This window comes from Diaporthe batatas (genome assembly GCF_019321695.1).
Source record: "Diaporthe batatas strain CRI 302-4 chromosome Unknown Contig00002, whole genome shotgun sequence".
Classification (NCBI taxonomy): Eukaryota; Fungi; Ascomycota; class Sordariomycetes; order Diaporthales; family Diaporthaceae; genus Diaporthe; species Diaporthe batatas.
The window spans coordinates 1,660,019-1,678,356 of record NW_025408549.1 but is presented as its reverse complement, the minus strand read 5'-3'; the positions used below and the strand labels follow the sequence as shown (position 1 = coordinate 1,678,356).

Genomic DNA, 18,338 nt, shown 5'->3' with positions numbered 1-18,338 from the left:
GTTGTCACGGAACGTACATAGGTGCTTATATACTACTTAGTCTTTTTAAGCATTAACTTAAAATTCTAGTCTTTTAACTAAGTAGTCCTTTTTATTAATAATAGTTAGATTTATATTAATTTTAAGTTATATGATAAAAGTTAAAGCTTTTTTATTAAAAATATATTTAAAGTTTTAAACTTTTAAATAAATTATTTAAATTTAAAATATAAAAAGTTTTTATTTAATAAATAATTAAAAAAATTATTTTTTTAAAACTTATTTATTATTTTATTTAATTTTTAAATTATTTATAAATATATTATTTTTAAAATATTTAAAACTTTATAAAAGTTTTTAAAAAAGTATTATAAAATATATATAAATATTTATATATTACTTAGTTTTTTAAATTTTAATTTAAAATTCTAGTTTTTAATTAAGTAATCTTTTATAAATAATAATTAGATTTATATTAAAAGTTATATAATATAAAAGCTACCTTACTTATAATCTCTTACTTATATTATTTTAATAAGTTTTTTTAACTTATTATTACTTTAAATATTACTTTACTTTATATTTAACTATATTATATTATATTATTATTATTATTAATTATAAAGCTTTCAAATTATAAATTTATATATATTTAAATAATAATTAAATATTATAATATAATAATTAATAGTTAATTATTAATATTTTATTTATAATTAAATATAAAATATAATTTTATTAAAATAAAATTTAATTTAAAAATATTATTTAATTAATTTAATATTTTAATTTTTAAAAATATTATTAAAAATTTATATAATAAAAATAACGTTTTTATTAAAATAAACTTTTATAATATTATAATAATTTAGAGCTAACACTTAAGACTAAGTCTATAAACTATAAGAATAGCTAATTATTAAATTAGTTATTATAGTCTTTTAACTAAGTAATCTATTACATTAATAGTTAATAGAATTCCTACTATCTTAATAATTAATTTAAAGAGTATAAGTTTAAGCCTCTATATTTAAAAAGATCTTATTTAAGGTATTAATAGGCTAATAAGTACGGTATTTATAGTCTATAATTATAGTACTAAGATAGGCCGTTTATTCTAATAAAGTAGCTTAAATATATTATAGATATCTATTTTATTTAAAAGATTTTCAAGTTTTTTATAGATACTTAATTTATCTTTAAGTTATTTAAATACTTTATAAGGCCTTAAAGAAGATTATAATAGTTTAAAGTTAATATTTAAAACTAAGCTTATAAACTATTAAAATAGCTAATTATTAAATTAATTATTATAGTCTTTTAATTAAATAGTTTATTATATTAATAATTAATAATTTCTATTATTTTAAATATTATATAAAAATATTTTAATTAAATAATTATAATTTTAAATAACTTTATATATTATTTTTATATATTATTTATAAATTAAAGTTTTTAATAATTATTATTTTAAAATATATAATATTTTAATAAAATAACTTTAAAATAAAATTAAATTTTTAAAATAAGTTTTAAATATTTAATATTTATTATAATATAAATATCTTTTAAAAATATTATATATTTATATATATATATTTAACTTTTAATTAACTTTTAATTAATTTTATTAACTTTAAAATAAATAATTTAAATATATTTTTAAAAGTTTTTAAATTTTTAAATTTTTAAAATATTAATTTTTATAATAAGTATAAAGAGGTATTAGTAAGTTAATTAAATTCTAATTTAATTATTAGTTTAATTAATAAGTTTTTAAATTTAAAGTTAAAGCTTTTACTTTAACTATTTATAACTTAACTTAATAAAATAACTTAATTATATTTTAATTTTAACTTTATCTTTATTTATTTATTATAATTTTTAAAAAGATATTATTATATTTTATAATTAATATTAAAGAGTATTAAATTAAATATAACTATAAGGTATAAGAAATTATTTAAAGTATTATTTTAAAGTTAAAGGAATAGTGTAAAGACTATAATTATAAACTCTATAGAGAGTGCTATAGTAGGTACCTAGGTAGGTTTCCTAGTATTGGAAGCCATGTGTTTGTTTGGATGGTGACAAACCCTCAATGCCAACCTGGTTTGTTGCCTTAGTTGTGTAATGGACTGGGGCGCTACGTCAGTGCCCAGGTGGTTGGTTGCCCCGCAGCGCGTCACTGGGGCGTTCGACCCCTCCAACACCGCCCGGCTGGCAGCTAGCAGGGCAGTCCTATGCATTAGAAAAGGGGGAACCAGCTACGTACATCACGACCATTACGCTGTTCGCTGCCCTTCCCTTCTCGTTACAGCTCTTCCTCCTCGAGAATACCCGAATAAATCAGATCGCCCGCACGGCATCGTGAGCAATGTCACTGACCATCGAAAAGATCCTAGCTGCCGCCCCCGTCACGACGCGGGGCCAGCCCACCCAGCTCTCGTGCGATGCCAAAGGGGAGCGCATAGCTTATGCTGTAGGTCCAATTGCCTCTCTGCTATCATGAGAGCTGCAGATGTCTTTGGTGGATTTCGGGGGGCAGCTGACTTACGAGTACCGTGGAAACAGTCGGGCAAATCCATCTTCCTCCGCTCCATCGATGATCCCTCCTCATGCAAGCAGTACAACGGCCACACCGCCCAGACAACCGTGGCCCGCTTCTCGCCCTCTGGCTTCTACGTCGCATCCGGTGACGTGTCCGGCTCGGTGCGCGTCTGGGACGCCGTCGAGGCTGTCAATACGAAGGGAGAGTACCACATAATCAGCGGGCGCATCAATGACATCGGCTGGGACGGCGATTCGCAGCGCATCATCGCCGTGGGAGATGGCCGTGAGCGCTTCGGCGCTTGCATCACAGCCGACAGCGGAAACTCGGTGGGCGAGGTCAGTGGCCACAGCAAGGTCGTCAACGCCGTGGCTATGAGACAGCAGCGGCCGTTGCGCGCCGCCACGGTCTCCGACGATGGCAGCATGTGCTTCCTCCACGGCGCACCGTTCAAGTTCGCGGGAAAGTCCAATGACCTGCACAAGGGCTTCGTATACGGCGCTGCTTTTAGCCCAGACGGAAACCTGCTGGTCACGGTCGGCGCCGATCGCAGGATTCAGCTGTACGACGGCAAGACGGGCGAGCCGACCAAGCAGATCGGTGAGGGCGTGCACACGGGCAGTATCTTTGCTGTCAGCTGGGCCAAGGACTCGAAGCGAATCGTCACAGCTAGCGCGGACCAGTCCGTACGGGTGTGGGATGTCGAGTCTGGCGAGAACGTCAAGTCGTGGAAGCTGGGCCAGGACGGCGCTGTGAACGTCGGGGACCAGCAGGTCGGCGTGGCATGGCCTCGTGATGACCTGATCATCGCTCTGAGCTTGGACGGTGACCTGAACTACCTATCGGAGAGCAGCGAAGCACCCACCAAGACAGTCCAGGGCCACAACAAGGGCATCACAGCGATGACCACAGGCTCGGATGACAGCGGCAAGGACGTCTACACAGGCAGTTTCGATGGTCGTGTGTGCCATTGGAATGTCGAGAGTGGCATTGGTGCCGTGACTGATGGGCAGACGCACACAAACCAGGTTACACAAATTGCAGCCACCTCCGGACAGGCCTTCAGTGTCGGCTGGGATGACACTTTGAGGACCCTCGACGAGGGTGCCAACACCTTCACTGGCTCATCAACAAAGCTGCAGGCGCAACCCAAGGGCGTAAGTGTGACAGAAGGCCGTGTAGTCGTTGCCACTGCCTCGGGAGTAGCCGTATATTCTCAGGGCCAACAGGTCGGAGAACTCAGCACCAACTATTCTCCCACATCACTCGCTGCTTCGGGCTCAAACTTAGCAGCTGGGGACGGAAATGATGTCCGGATCTACTCGATCGACTCGAGCAACAAAATCTCCGAGGTCCAGGTGCTGAAGAAGTCTGCTGCTCAGGTCACTAGCCTGGCGTTCTCCAAGGAAGGCAGCCACCTCGCCGTGGGCAACTCTCAAGGTAAGATCTTCGCATTCAAAACCGATGACTGGAGCGTGGCAACGGACCGTTGGTCAGCACACACGGCGCGCGTCATGAGCATAGCTTGGAATGATGCAGGTACCCATGCCGCCAGTGGAGCTTTGGATACGCACGTCTATGTGTGGAGCTTGGCAAAGCCTGCGAGTCGGGTGAAGGCCTTGAACGCGCACAAGGATGGAGTAAATGGCGTCAGCTGGATTGAGGGATCGTCAAAGGTCGCTAGCACAGGAGGTGATGCGGCGGTCAAGATTTGGACCGTATCTGGGCTGCAATGAGTCGCAAAGGGGACGAGACATGCTTGTTTTGGAGCGAGTTTATGCAGAACGGTCAGTGAAGAGATCCCAGCAGAGCCTCGTATAGAAGAGCGTTCGATTGTGTTCGGAGTCTTCGAATTTGGTCTTCATATTACCGTGACCACTATTTATCATCCTACTCCGAGAACGCCAATCCGGGTATATTGGAACCACTTTTGAAGATACACCAATTTCAAAACGCCGTCTTGGGATCCAACATGGAACTTTCTCGACACGCCTACCTCAGCTTACTGGACAATGCAACGATGGAAAATGCCGACCTGTGACTCAGGACGAGTTGCACCAGCGATGACCTCGTCGATGAAGGTGAGTGGCGGCTCTTGGGGGAGGCCGACTTCCTCATAGGGCTCCAGGTCGTCTAGTTTGTGCTCCTGGATGACCTCCATGGCCTCAGTGATGGACGCGGTGAGGTTGCTGAAGGGGTTAGTTTCTTGTAGCAAGGATTACAAGAATTTAGGGCAAAACTAGACTGTGACTTACCTGAGCTTTCCCTGAATAATAGTCGGATGCTCGGCGGCCATTTCGGCCGCGAATGCGGTTTGGTGATCGTCCATTAGAGTCGAATTCGCGACGATAATAAGCGCGCAGTCGACCTCCAGCGCGTCTCCGATAGTCCCAGTGCCTTTGGAATAACCGGTTAGTCTACGGTTTGCTATTCTTGCTGGTGTTAAGTTAATAAGATGAACCGACCTGCGTGGCCAATTATCACCCCAGCAGGCCGGACGCCCTTCTCACCACGGCAGTGTTCCTTGAAGAGCGACTTTAGGTCACGACAAAAGTCAAAGGTCTCGATCTGGAGACCCGAACCACGGCCATCGCTGTTGAGGCGTGCCAAGATCTGGTTGTGAACGCTGCCACACTGCAGGAACACGTGGGTGAAGTCTTGGGCGCGCAGTGTCTGCAAGAATTCCAGGCTGGTTGTCTCCTCGAGCAGGCCCACGAAGGGCACGGTGGCACCTCCAGTGACAAGCAGTCGACGGCCCATCGTCTCGTAGTCGTTGCGGAGGGGCAAGCGGATCAAGCGCTTGAAGCGCTCACGCTCACCAGGGTTGACGCTTTCTAGCTCACTTTCTTCTGCGGTGTCAACGTCTGCGTCGTACTGGAAGTCGGCAGGGGGGAAAGCTCTTTTGGATCCCTCATGTGTCAGCCTCTTGAGGTCTTTGAGTCGGATTGGCCTTTTGACACCATTGAGCGTCTTGCCCATTACCTTCTTAGGCATCTTGGGTCTCCTTTCCCTTAGAAACACGAGGGGGGGTGTGAGTAATCACGTGACTTGGACCCAATCTGACGAGCACGCGCTTGGCTGCGGTTGAGGCGGTTAAGGGCACTTAGGAGGGCAGCTAAGCGCGGCGGTAACAAATGTCGCCTGTGGGTGGTTTTGGCACTAGTGCTGCAGGCAGCTAGTGCACCCTCAAAAGTTCTGGGTGCATCGGAGCTCGACCTGGACCAGCCCACCGCGGCACCATTGATCACCATCAACCCAATCGCCATGGCTTCAGCAGCCCGATCGCTGCGGCTGGCATGTCGCAGCTGCAGGAGCCAAAGGCCCGCTCGTACCATTGGACCAAAGGTCTTTGTTGCGTGGAAGTCGGTGGGCGGAGGCGCCATCAAGGAGATCAAGGAAAGCAGCACCGATGGCCAGAAGCCTACGCCTTTCGACCACTGGGGCCAGCAAGACATAGACGTGGACCGGAAGTACCGAAACATGAAGCCGAGCGACATCGCAAAAGACCTCCTCAGCGACGAGGAGCGCAACATGCTTGCCGAGCTCACCTCCGACCTGGCTGAAATCGACGACACCGATTTGCGCAAGGAGCAAGACGCCGTACGAGACGCGGCGAGACCCCTGAGGAGTACCACGGTCAAGCCCAGGAAAGATTCGTTCTGGGATGAGGACGAGGATGATAAAGACCTTATAACCAACGACGACAGTGACGAGTTCGATGAGAACGACATGACAGACGTCGCCCATGCAAAGTTGGAGGAGCACAGGGAGCAAAGGGCGTATGCCCGCCTGGCGATATGGGAGATGCCCTTGTTGTCCCGTAAGTGAAACTTACCAGCTTCCGGCGAAGGGAAGCTCCCGGGGGAGGGTGGGATTTCGGGTTCGTGGACGAACGCTGGGGAGACGTCAGTGGGCCGGGCGAAATGGTCAACTCTTGACACGGCCAACGCCAAGATGCTGACTGCTTATGACAGAGTTCGCCAAATCATTCGAGCTGCCGACCAAAGATCAGCCGCTGCGATTCCGTTACACATCATATATGGGTGAATACCACCCTGCAGAGAAGAAAGTGGTCGTCGAGTTCAGCCCCGAGGACTTTGGACTCACTGAAGTCCAGAAGATGAAGTTGAGGAAGCTGGCCGGTCCGCGGTATAACCCGGAAAAGGAGACGATCAAGATGAGCTGCGAGTCGTTTGAGCATCAGGCTCAGAACAAGCGCTACTTGGCAGAGCTGGTCGAGAAGCTGCTCACAGAAGCAAAGGTACGTGTTTACTCTTACAACGGGTCGAAGGCTACGAACAGTACTCCACCTCTTATATATATATGCGGTGTGGTTCGAACTCAATCGGTGAAAACCTGTCCAGTGGCCGGTCATTACACCCATTGACGACTCCCCTTGATTCAGTGTGGGCAACTGGGGTATGTGGTATCGGCTACATCTAGTGGATGTACGGATTAAGATGTTCGATGTTGGCTGAGCAGTCCTACTCCGCTTCTTGGGCCGAACTCTGTATGACGCCTGCACGAATGATGGAACTCCTGACAGCTGTGGCCGAGGCTCGCATGCTTCAAGTCGTCATTGCGGTCATTGCAGTGTGCGGCAGCATCTAGATAGCTAATCCATGATGACCACATAGGACCCGACAGACACATTTGCCGATATTCCCCTCGATCTGAGACATCACACGTTCAAGGTCAAGCCGAAATTCCCCAAGGAATGGCGACTATCAGAAGAGAGGGTTGAGGAATTAGCGCAACAGCGTCGACAGGCGGCACTCGCGGACAAGGTAAAGCAGGAAGATGGGACACTGGTGGACGGCGTCCAAACGATTCAGCAAGCCCTTGCCTCGCGGAAAGCGAAAGTCGAGGTCCCCGAACTGGTGGGCGCACAGCGCAAAGCACCAGTGGGCAAACGAGTTCGCGTTTAGGTACCCGGATTCAGCTCGCGCAAAGTCTGCATGAGGTATTGTGGGTACCCAAACATGACAGGCTCCACGCTAAACTAAAGTCAAGCCATCGAGTTTTGACCTTGTACAAAGCTGTATATACGAAGACTATATAGGCATGCCGAACTGAACGATCCCCAACCCACTGGCTATCAGCATTGTGCTGAGGTTTGAGACTTTTCCGAGAAGCGGAATCGTAGCAGCTGAAACAAAAGCAGCATATCGCTTACCAGTCTGAAGCATCGACCCAGCCTCACCGGCATCCATCCGTAGGCAGCGTAAGTTGACCTCTGCATTCATACATTGTCCACAGCCATTCTACAGATTAGTGGCAAACATGGCTCGCGGGGAGGAGTCGTCAGCATTGTGGCCAAGTTTTGCTGTGCTAATCCGCCGGAGTGAAGCCCACTCACGACTCGTCTTGTGAGTCCACTCGCACGTCAACTCACCGGACAACGCAGGTATTTCGACACGTTCAACTGAAAAGAACCATTAGAATTCATCAATCGGTGGCCGCTCTTGTGGCAATTGGCCATGAAGTCGTCATGAATGGTGCTGGTCCTGATTCCGGCCGGTTGTTCTCGCGGCGTCCGATGTCTACATCCACTGACGATATTCCCACCGGCGGTCCTACATTGGGGTCCCTATTATCCGGCCCAAATCACGAATGCTGCCTCCATGTTCACGAGCTGGGCACGACTCAAATCCGCACTCCGCGAGGTATACTCTCATCCTGATCTCAAGAGTCATGTTGTTTCAAACCACAATCCCCTTGGAAATTAAACGTCTCATTATAACTCTCATCCGAACAGAAACAAAGACGGCCGTGTATCTACAGAAATAAGTTTGACCGGGTGTCTACAAACCATTGAGCGCTGCCTGAGCACCCATAGCATCGCCCAAACCCACGTAGTCAAGCAGAATAACGTTGGGCGTCCGTCCGTAAAGGCCCTCGCAAATGCCGGCTTGTGCATCGATCGAGTTCAACGAGTTGGTCTTGTTGGCGTTGATAAGATCCGGAATCTGAATGCCGAGAATGTCGATGTGGAGCATGTGGTTGACGAGGCCCATGCGGCCGTCTGCATTTGCCCCAGATGGCCGGTCGATGGCGCAAGAAGGAAAGGCATCGTCTGTGACCTCATATGATGTCTCGAAATCTGCGACGTAATTAATGGACCGCAGAAGTGCCTGATGGGGGTGGCGCAGAGGGCACCACCGCACGCTACACATACAGTATGCAAATTCGTCCAGGATGTAAGGGGTAGTTGCGGTGTCTGAGTTGTAATCTGAAGACTCTGTCAGCGATCCATTCCCGACTTCATCACAGCCCTCTCGCACCCAGCATCATGCCGTTAACCGGACGGGCCGGGCTGGCCGGCCGAGCGTGGCCCAAAGTACGTGAGCTCGAGGTAACTTACCCATCCAGATGACTAGTCGCGTGCCATCGTTGATCATGGTCTGCAACGTTGGCCACTGGCTCAGCGATAGCGCACCGCTGGGGGTGAAGGCATACTGCTCCAGCCCCACAGCGGCGAAGACATCGGCAAACTTGGACACAGGGATATCGTCGCCGTTGGTGCTGATGCAGCAGTTAGCCGGCGTGGAAATGAATGTGGTATATTCGGGCCGCAATTCGCTAGGCCACTCACAGGAGCAGGGTGACGACCTCGTTGGGGTTCGCGTCCATGAAGGTCTTGATGGGCCCGAGGTATTCCGTCAGCGAGCCCTGGTCCAGCTCGATGCAACTGGTATGGCACATCTCGATGGTGCCATCGAGATCGTGGGTCTGCGCCTGCAGGAAGCGCACGCCCAAGCCGAGCTGGTCCTCGACCGACAGCAGCTGGTTCTGGCTGGGCAGCAGCCCAACGAAGGCGCTATTGTGAGAGCCCACAAAGGTCACATTGCTGTAGGGCCGGCTGCAGAGGGCGTCCTGGCCGTTGCAGGCGGCTCGGGCGATTGTCGCGAGGCCGAGCCACGCCGCACCAAGGGAAAGGAGCGAGGGCATTTTCCGCCCCGGCGCAGTGGCCCGCGGCGAAGCTTACAAGAGGGGCGGTGAAACGACGGTGCTTGGACTTGCAGACTTGGGGCTATCGTGGCGTTGACAGCTCACTTGGGCGTCTGGACCGTCGTCTGGACCTTCTTGATGGGTGCCCAATTTGTCGAGGGGCAGGCACAGGAGGCAAAAGAGGCAACGAGGCGTGGAAAAGTCTGCTTCGTCTTGATATATCAATCCATTATACATGTTTGCCCGCATGCCTAGTGCACATGTCGGCCTGACCCCCTCGAGAGTCGAGAGGCCGGAACCACGCGCAGGAGGCCGTCACATTGCTCGGCGCACGCGCTGGCGGCGAAAGGGGGTTCCATAAGGCCCAGGGCTGCGGGCGTCGAGGAAATCGGGCAGCCGGGCCCTGCTGAGGGCTCGGATTGGAGCACAGCGTCGACGGCCTCCCGAGGTGCTTGCGACTGTGCAACCGCCCCCGCGCAGCCGGCTGTGGCCTCGGGCCTTGTGACGGCGCGGCTCTGGCAGCTCATTGGCCCGGCAGTCCAGCTGTCGACAATGCCACCTTACTCTTTTGACCATGCCTGCGACGTTGGGCTGTCGGGCTGTCAGGCTGTCCCGCATCCTGAGGGCGACGGCGGCGGGCGGCGTGACAGCGTGATCGGGGTCATCAAGCCCTTCACCAGGGGCTCTCTGCCGACGTCGACAACGCCTCCATCAGGCGGCCGACAAGACTGACCAGAGGGGCGACTGACCCGGGCGGACCGCTCCCAGACAGCACCGACGAGGCAAGGCTGACTGCACGGCAGCGACAGGGTCGGATCCGAACCATCAACACCGCACTCGACCCTGCCCCGTCTCATCGACGAGGTACTTGGCCAGCCGGTACTCGCAACCCCCAGGGCTGCAGGGTTGGGGGTTTCGGAAGAGACACCTGCTTAAGCCCACCCTTGGCAGCTCCCCCTCCCCCCTGGGGTAGTCGCCCAGGGTACAACAGGCCAGGGTACCGGGGTGCGCCAAGATACCTACCATGGTACCAAGGTAGGCAGGTACTGTGTGCTATGTACCTATGTAGTAGGCAAGCCCAGCGTTCGTCTATTGCTGTCTGTCGTTGCCCGTAGTCGTAGTCGTAGTCGTGGTCGTCGTCGCCGTCGCCGTCGCCGTCGCCATCGGAACCGCCAGATTCTACCTCTGCAAGTGTGTTACTTGGGCCAAGCGTTCAACCTTCCATTCACCAGCACCTCCTCTCGTATTATAGTGCACACAGTGTCAAGTTTTGCAAGGGTCAGAAGAGGCGCCAAACTTGCTCTCTCTACCAGCATCCGACTGTCTGTTCACGTCTGTGTTGCCCGGCTAGCCGTCCCACGGTCGGCGGGAGGGGCTAAGCTCGAGTTAGAATCTTTACCCGCAGCCGACACACCTAATCTGTACTCCGTACAGCCTGACAGTATGTACTAGTATACCAACCACAGCAGCAGAGCAGTTGCGCGACACGCGCAACGAGTGGGTGATCGCTACGCTCGATTTCCTTGATCGTGCCGCTCTGCTCTGCCCTGCATTGCGCCCAGCCCAAAACAAAACAGAGAAACAAATCTTGCTGCATCTTGCTGCCAGCCCGCCCAGCCCGTCCAGCCTGCCAGCCTGCCAGCCTGTCACCCGCTTGCAACCAAGATCGAGACGCATCAGATGGCCGTGTCCACGCCTCTGGCCTGGCGCCTACGCTACTGGCTGCCGACCCTCCCTACGCTTGCGCCTTCCCCTTTTCGCCAGCAGGGGGCGGAGAAACATCAGGGTCCAAGCCTCGCCAGCCTCCTCCCCCCCGTTCTGACTTTCAGCGTTTGGTACGGCCAAAGCCAAAAATATGCCCATTGTGTTGTATGAACAAAGGCCAGGAGCGAGGCCAGGCGAGGCGAGAAACGGACAAGCGCATGGAACGACGCTCCCACTCGGCACAAGCAAATTTCCGTGCTGGCCCGGCACCGGCAATGCCAACCCGGCCTTCAGCTTCGATTTGCACGGGGAAGACACCACCACCCTCCCGCCCCCGAACCCCCTTGTCTGAGGACCTGCCTCGCCTTGTCTGCCATCGCATGGGTATCATCCCAACTTAGGACCATGTTTCCAGGAGGCTGGGCTAGAGCACACCCTAGTCTCAGTAGCTGCCGTCTCAAAGCCTGGCAGCCTGGCCGACGGCGGCGTCGTTCCAGATGCCACATTTCCGGCACGGAGCATTTAAACTTCAGAGGCCAGGGCCAGATCGCCAGCCCTACAACATCATGTCTGGCCCTGATTCCGACGGCATAAGCCCACCCGTGCCCAACCGTTCTGGCCCATGGGCGCCGCCGTCGCCATCGCGACAACAACCACAATAACGACAGCATCCGTGCCCCGTTGCGTCCAATGCGATGGCCGCTCCTGTCTGCCTCGCCTCCTCGCCAACGAATGGTAGTCTAGACCAAGACGACGTGACAGTGTGAATGACTAGCCGTTGCGCTGCAGCCTCACGAAGCCTGCCCAATGACCAGCACATGGTCTGGCACAAGGCTGCCCTGCTTTGTTTACTTCGTACCGCTGTGTCTGGACCCCGAGGACCCTGAATCACCACCGCACGTCCTCTGTGCTCTTCAGACGACTGTCTGTTCGTCTGCCATCACATTCATGCGTTGGCCGAACCACGACTCGTTATTTTTGGCCGCCGCCCAGCTGTCCATGGGCTCCGGCGCGCAATGCGATTCGTTCCTAGGACCCTTTCTGGCTGGGCCGTCGAATCGGCACCCGACCGGGGTTCGAACTGGTCAAAACTCAGGCCAAAGAGGCATTGTTTCCGGGAGTGTCTCTTCCTGCGCCGGAAACATTTCGCATGACGGCAGGTCTGCGCGGTTGCTGCCACTCAGGCATACTACGCACTGTAGTGCTCAGGCACTGGGCACCATTCCCTTTCCAAACAGGCTTGCATGGTCCATCGAGGTTGGACAAGCCCAAAGCGGCCTAGAGCAATAGCTACAGCGCATGCAGGACAATGTCGATGTTGGCAACCCTCTGGTCGCGATATCCCGGCTCCGTCAAATCCGGAGTCCCGACGACATGGCCCTTTATTCGCCTTGCATGAAGCTTGTGTCACCCATCGCTGCACTTCCCCACGTCCTTGCAACATGAAACATGAATTGTTATTCACCGCCGGTCTTCTCGACGCGCTCGAGGGTCGAGGGTCGAGGATGCCATGGCCCCGTTCAAGGCCCTCTTGCGAATACAGTCCAATGAGGCTGGGATTTGGTTGCGACCCGCATCACCGTACACTGCCGCTGGCTGGGCCCCAAGTTCAACGGCACTAACCATCAAACTAAGGGAGATTCTGCAGTTACTGGGTCTTCCGTGGTGCCCTCTCCCCGACTGGTCCTCGGCGGTAATGGTTGCTGGTCACCTTCAACGTCAACCTGCATTGCAACGGTGTTGGCGATCGAGCTGTCACGGGCCATGGAAGCCTTCTAGAAAGACTGGCGCAAGGTTGATCCAGACTTTACAGTTCATCGGCCGACGATATTGTCACCAGATCTGCAGGCCTGTGGAGATTGCCTGCGCGGAGACCGTGCAGTAGAAGACAGTGAAGCGGGCTAGACGAACTCTATTCTCGCTGGGCAAGGACGCCGGCTGGTCGCAAGGTGCAAGGGCTGCCGGCAGCACGGTGTGACGTGCAGTCAATGCTGATTCCGTCGGAAACGGAATTGAGCATCTCGGAACACCCTTCGGACGGACAGGCATTTCCGTCTGTCTTGATGAGCACGGATGCAGAAACCGTGACATCGGGTGGCAGACCTCAGTGATAGGAGCATTGTGGCACAGATGAGACGGTGTTTCCTCCTCCTAGAGAAACTCCGTTACGCCCTATCACTGGGCAGAGGGCATGCCATGAACGTTGAGATCGTCAAGAGCTATTTGCGTTCGACGATCGACGACCGCCAAGTAATGCGAGCAAACCTTATTATTCTTATTCTCCAAGGAAGCGGCAGGCAGATTTTGGCTCTACGAGCATGAGGCTAACGACGCTGGGCAGGCAATGCACAGGCAAGGAGACCTGGCAGCCCTGGGCGACGCTTGTTGGCCGTTCAACCTAATCTACCTCCCCCATCCGGGCTACCCAGGGTCCGCCAGGTCCCAAAGCCCGCCAGGGCTGCCAGGCCAGCAGCCTACTGTGCCCACTCTGCCGTCCGCCTGATCAAGATGGCCTATTGGGATAATCTCGCCGCCCGGGGCCGTGTTCGCCGAAATCTCGGAGCTATGTCACGGGACATCCAGGGCGCACACCTCAAAGGGGACTATCGATGGAGCACTACCGTGTATGTACACTAAAACAGCACCGCGCCGTAAGCCTGATGGGTACTGGGCACGCGTGGCACCGCTTCCTGGGACCGCCGTGCGCCGTCGTCTGGGGCCAACGTCGGAAACTTCCGCCTTTTGGTTAGTTTGCGCCGGGCCCGTCCTGACACTTTCAAGCCTGGGATCTTGGAGACAGGGAGGCAGTCTGTCAGGGGCTGCCCATGCGTGTCGTCTGCAGGCACTGGGGTGGAGCAGGCCTCAACGCGGCACTTGAGCCCCACAGACCCGGCGAGGGGTCTTGACTATGCATCGGTGGGCGTGCGAGGTGCGAGGAGTCTGAGAGTCTCGTACGTAGCGACACAACGTCTGGAGAACGAGCAGTGGACAGGGGCCAGGTTCCACCCACCCCGCCTCAATCTCGTGGTTAATCGCCCTAGACGAGCTACGGCCCTCACGCCAACCACCCCCCGGGAGCCAGTCCCTGCGATCATGAAGAGCCCCGGACAAATGCGGTGTGGCCGGGGTCCCACGCGTAGGAATTCTGTCTTCTCTGTGCGAATGCGAGTCTGCGCGCCTCAGTGTTGCGATGCCAACATCAGGCTCGCTGCGAGATTGCGGATCCGAAGCGTTCTCGAAGCCTCATGGAGCGTTCACTTACAGCACAACTGGGGCAGCGGGCTACTATGGTAGCATAGGAGCCCAGCTCAACGGTGCACATCACGGTTTTGCCCCACACAGCGCGACCCCACCTCTGCTGTCCGTCTCGACTCTCGACGACGGGGTGAGGTGAGGTGCGCAGAGAGGAAGAGATGGGACAGTGTCTGCACGGTCACCGTGGTATCTATGGGTCTCCATCACAAACAGCGGAAAGCCCACACTGTCTGAGCGACACGATCCTTTCACTGTCACCACGGGCCAGCATTGCGCAAGTTTTGGCAAAACCTCGCACCCCGCAGAATATGCTGCGCTGCGCCTTCATAGGCCATGTCCTCCAACGGTTGCCCGAGGACCGGACGCGCGTGGTGAAAATAGAAAAGCCCACCGCGCCTAAGGCGGTTAGAACCCAGTCAGGCGACCAGGGCCCCTGCTAATGGATTTGATAGTATGTATCACTTGTTGCCCATTGCGGCGCGGCACCACTTTTCAATTAGGAAATCCCGACACTACGCTGGCCCGCAAGGCCCGCAAGGCCGCAAGGCCCAAGACTGGGTTTCGAGTCCCACATGCCGAAACCTCGATCTGCCCTTCTCTCTTTTTTTTTTTCCTCCTCAGAGTGAGCACTTGAGGGGAGGCGTCAACGCAGGCCTTGATCCGCACAGCCGCACCACACGCAGGGCGCACGCTCGCCCTGGGGGCCTGCGCAACCTGTCGAGGCATGACCGCTGCAACTAATAGTAGGAGCCCAGCGACACGGGAAACCTTGGGGTACCCCTCGGGGTACTGTTCGGGGTACCTTCTCTGCAGGTTTCTAGAAAATCAGCAGCTGGCAAGGTTTGGCTTGTCCGACCTCGACAATATTCTCACGCCACTTTCATATCCAGATGCAGGTCCTGATACGGAAGCCGGCCTGGTTCCGGTGGGGCCTCCAGAATGCCTGTCACCATGCAGACGGGACGCTCGAGACAGCGGCTGAGAGCCACTGAGAGAGCTCCAAAACCCAGCTCAGGGACCGGGACCGGGACCCAGTGGAAGTGGTGTGCAGCTGCTCGAACCTTGTTCCCAAGCTCCCAAGCACGATGACGAAGGGGGCAGAGAGGGAGGGAGGAGGGGTCACCGCCCCCAGCTTGCATACTACACTACATGCTACAGTATTCGGCTGTGCGCCTCTCGTTCCTGTGCCCAAGAGCTGCAGCACCCCCAACCGAAGCTCTGCCGGCCGCGGACTAGCACCCATGGGGTTAGTAATATCGAGAGCGTGTTCAGATGGCGTTTATGGTTCTTTGTTTTGCGCCCCAACCATGGGAGCAGGCAGAAAATCAGTCCCTCATCCGAGTGTTGTGGTGAGGGCTCATACGATTTCAGCACCTGATACAGTCGTTCAGCATCTGCAGTATGATGTTCTCGATGCAAATATCACGCATGACCTGTTTGTGACGACACTTCCCGTTGCTAACAGCAAGGTTCTCAAACTTTAAATCTTGATTGCTTCCAGTTGGCTGGTAGGTCCGCGAACGGGTACATCGAACATGTGTTCATCAAACCCCCTCCTTGGGTGACCCTCTCTGGCTTGTACTGCCTGGTCTCGATTGCCCGGCCTGGCCTGGCTCGCCTCCTTCTTTTACGCTCTCGGACGGCGTTCTGATGCGGGCCGCAATATAAGCAAAACTTTGATTTCTACGCTTTGCCTCTGCCCCATCTGGTCTGCCTTGTGTGCGGGTATGGTGTGGTGGAGCGGTCCCCCTTGGGCCATTGTTTAAACTTTGCTATGACGCTGCCATGGAGATTCGGGAAAGAAGCTTCGGGGCACGTCAGCGGCGATTGCCTAGCACACACACACACACACACACACACACACAAACACGTCCACACGCAACTATGTGAGCCTGTGAGAAGCCGCGACGCATAGAACTTTACCATGTGGTCAAACATGAAGAAGTCTATGAATCTTCATGAGCAAAACAACGAGGAAAAGAAGGCAAAAAGGGGGTGGGGGATAAAGGAGCTGCATCTCGCCACCTGATGCGATACTTGGCTTGTCACACGCACACCAGTCACGGACGAGCAGTGTGTGGCGCGTATGGCATTCCATCATACTAGACGCAAACGAACCACCCGGAGCTGATGGATGGAGGGCCAAAAAGGTCGACGATGTGACGATGGCAGGACGGGTTTCATCTTTTGCCTTTTCCCTTGTCGCCCCGCGCGCGGCAGGCAAGGCCAGCCCACACCAATGCTGGGCTGCGGCCAAGGGTAATCCACGGTCGCCATGCTCGCCGGGTGTGCATGCGTGGTTGTGGTCGTAGCACTGGCACACATGCTTGCTTGCTTGGCTGCCTTGCTACGTCGCTGCCCCCACACCCACGGTGAAGCGAGGAATGTGGCAGCACCCATCGGAACACCCCCTCCCCAGATCTCGAATGATGGTGTTAGGTCGGGCAGCTAAGGTGAAGGGCCATTAGCTGTGCCCGGAAGAGGGTAGAACGTACAGTGGTCTGTAGGGTCGTAACGACCTGCATGCATGCATGTCTGTCTGCATGCCTGCATGCCTGTCTATCTATCCGCCTGTCTGTCCGCCTGTCTGTCCGCCCTCGATCCGTGGCAGGCAAGCCGCGAACCATACATGCCCAGCCTTTGTTGTTCGTTGCTCCGTCGTGAGCTGCGTCCCCATGCCTTGTCCTGCTGGCCCAATCCCGCCGCGGCCTGCCTATCCACCCCCCATGCCCATGCATGTAATTTGGCAAACTCAAATCGTCTGAACTGCGCCGCCGCCGCTGCTCAAGCCCTTGCTGCCCAGGCAGCCCAGCCTTTCTGCTCTGACTTGGGCCTGTCGGCGTCCCCTTGTCTCTGTGGTGCGGTTTGGTAAATCGTAATAGTATGGTGGGCAGGTGGGCGGGCTACTGCAACCCTTGCCGTGCTGGCCATCTGCCCGTTTTTTTCGCCCCCACCCGAGACCATCCCATGTGACGAGGAGGGCGGGCAAGAGCTGCGATCTCAGCGCGTCAGAAGGGCCCAGCGTGCCCACTGTCAATGTCACGATACCGGCCTCTCGGGGTTGGCACAGGGCATTTCGTTCCTAACAGTTGCCGTCGTGAGCAAGGCGGCCCGTTACAACACTCCCTGTTTGAATGCCTGCCGCCAAGCGGTCCTGTTCTGAAATCCGTCTCCGTGGATTGGGCGCCGAGCCCGCCCCTCCCTCCATTTTCTTTCCTCTTCTGTGATGAGATGGCAATATTGTTTTCCTAGTGTTGCCTGGGCTCTCCCGCCTCGTTAGTCTGGTTTTTCCCCCCGGCTCTTCGATCTCCAATGAAGCACGCCAGCGGAGTAGCGGAGTTACCAATGGCCGACGTTTGAGAAGTGTCCTAGTGGGATGAACATCTGTGTGTGCGCATGTGTGGATTGCAATAATTTGTAATTTTTGCTAGAGAGATTCAAATATAGACAGTACTGAAGGCAGCTCAGGGGAGCGAGCTATAGGATAATCCCGATCCCCAATGCCGTGCGCAAGGTATCTAAGATGCTGTGCCAACTTGGGTGTGGTTTATATATAATAAAGAAAAGTCCAAAGCAAAGATAATGCGCGAAACGTTCCCAACTTAGACCGCCCTCACCCTAAGCCATTCACTCGTACAGCAAGAAAGAATCGTAAACCAGAATGCCCTTGGTGCACCTCCCCCCTCCCTGCCCCTTTGAAATGCTGAGCCGCATAAAAGCGGTATTGGGAAAGAAACGATGAATGTTGTGGTTATTGAAGGCGCCCACGTCCAACCCCCTGTCCCAGAACTCCTCCGCATGAAAAGAAATGAAAGAAATGAACGCAATAAAGTCAAGGCAAAAAAAGAAAAGAGGAAGTGAAGTGTCAAATCCTAGCATAATTCGACCTGCCTTG

At 52.2% G+C, this 18,338-nt stretch overlaps 5 protein-coding genes across 5 annotated transcripts; 3 read left to right on the top strand and 2 right to left on the bottom strand.

The window, feature by feature from the left end:
• Positions 1–2,359: 2,359 nt before the first annotated feature.
• On the top strand, positions 2,360–4,269 carry KVR01_001175 (uncharacterized protein; the record flags this gene model as incomplete). The annotated part of the gene is made up of 2 exons (XM_044784120.1): positions 2,360–2,464; positions 2,557–4,269. 2 exons carry the CDS (start codon positions 2,360–2,362, stop codon positions 4,267–4,269), a joined length of 1,818 nt encoding a protein of 605 aa, XP_044649130.1.
• Positions 4,270–4,535: 266 nt separating this feature from the next.
• On the bottom strand, positions 4,536–5,527 carry KVR01_001498 (N-acetylglucosaminyldiphosphodolichol N-acetylglucosaminyltransferase catalytic subunit ALG13; the record flags this gene model as incomplete). The annotated part of the gene is made up of 3 exons (XM_044791521.1): positions 4,536–4,722; positions 4,789–4,930; positions 4,999–5,527. The coding sequence occupies 3 exons, from the start codon at positions 5,525–5,527 to the stop codon at positions 4,536–4,538; spliced, it is 858 nt and encodes a 285-aa protein (XP_044649453.1).
• Positions 5,528–5,708: 181 nt separating this feature from the next.
• On the top strand, positions 5,709–7,618 carry KVR01_001334 (mitochondrial 37S ribosomal protein RSM24). The gene is made up of 3 exons (XM_044783161.1): positions 5,709–6,353; positions 6,508–6,794; positions 7,171–7,618. Exons 1-3 carry the CDS (start codon positions 5,798–5,800, stop codon positions 7,459–7,461), a joined length of 1,134 nt encoding a protein of 377 aa, XP_044649289.1. The 5' UTR covers positions 5,709–5,797; the 3' UTR covers positions 7,462–7,618.
• On the bottom strand, positions 7,597–10,282 carry KVR01_001399 (uncharacterized protein). Its single transcript, XM_044781360.1, has 3 exons — positions 9,129–10,282; positions 8,898–9,058; positions 7,597–8,765 (listed from the first exon to the last, which is right to left on the bottom strand). Exons 1-3 carry the CDS (start codon positions 9,482–9,484, stop codon positions 8,338–8,340), a joined length of 945 nt encoding a protein of 314 aa, XP_044649354.1. The 5' UTR covers positions 9,485–10,282; the 3' UTR covers positions 7,597–8,337.
• A 3,414-nt stretch (positions 10,283–13,696) lies between these two features.
• KVR01_001972 (uncharacterized protein) lies at positions 13,697–13,938 on the top strand (the record flags this gene model as incomplete). Its single annotated transcript, XM_044793467.1, has 2 exons — positions 13,697–13,812; positions 13,845–13,938. The coding sequence occupies 2 exons, from the start codon at positions 13,697–13,699 to the stop codon at positions 13,936–13,938; spliced, it is 210 nt and encodes a 69-aa protein (XP_044649927.1).
• Between the last annotated feature and the right edge of the window lie 4,400 nt (positions 13,939–18,338).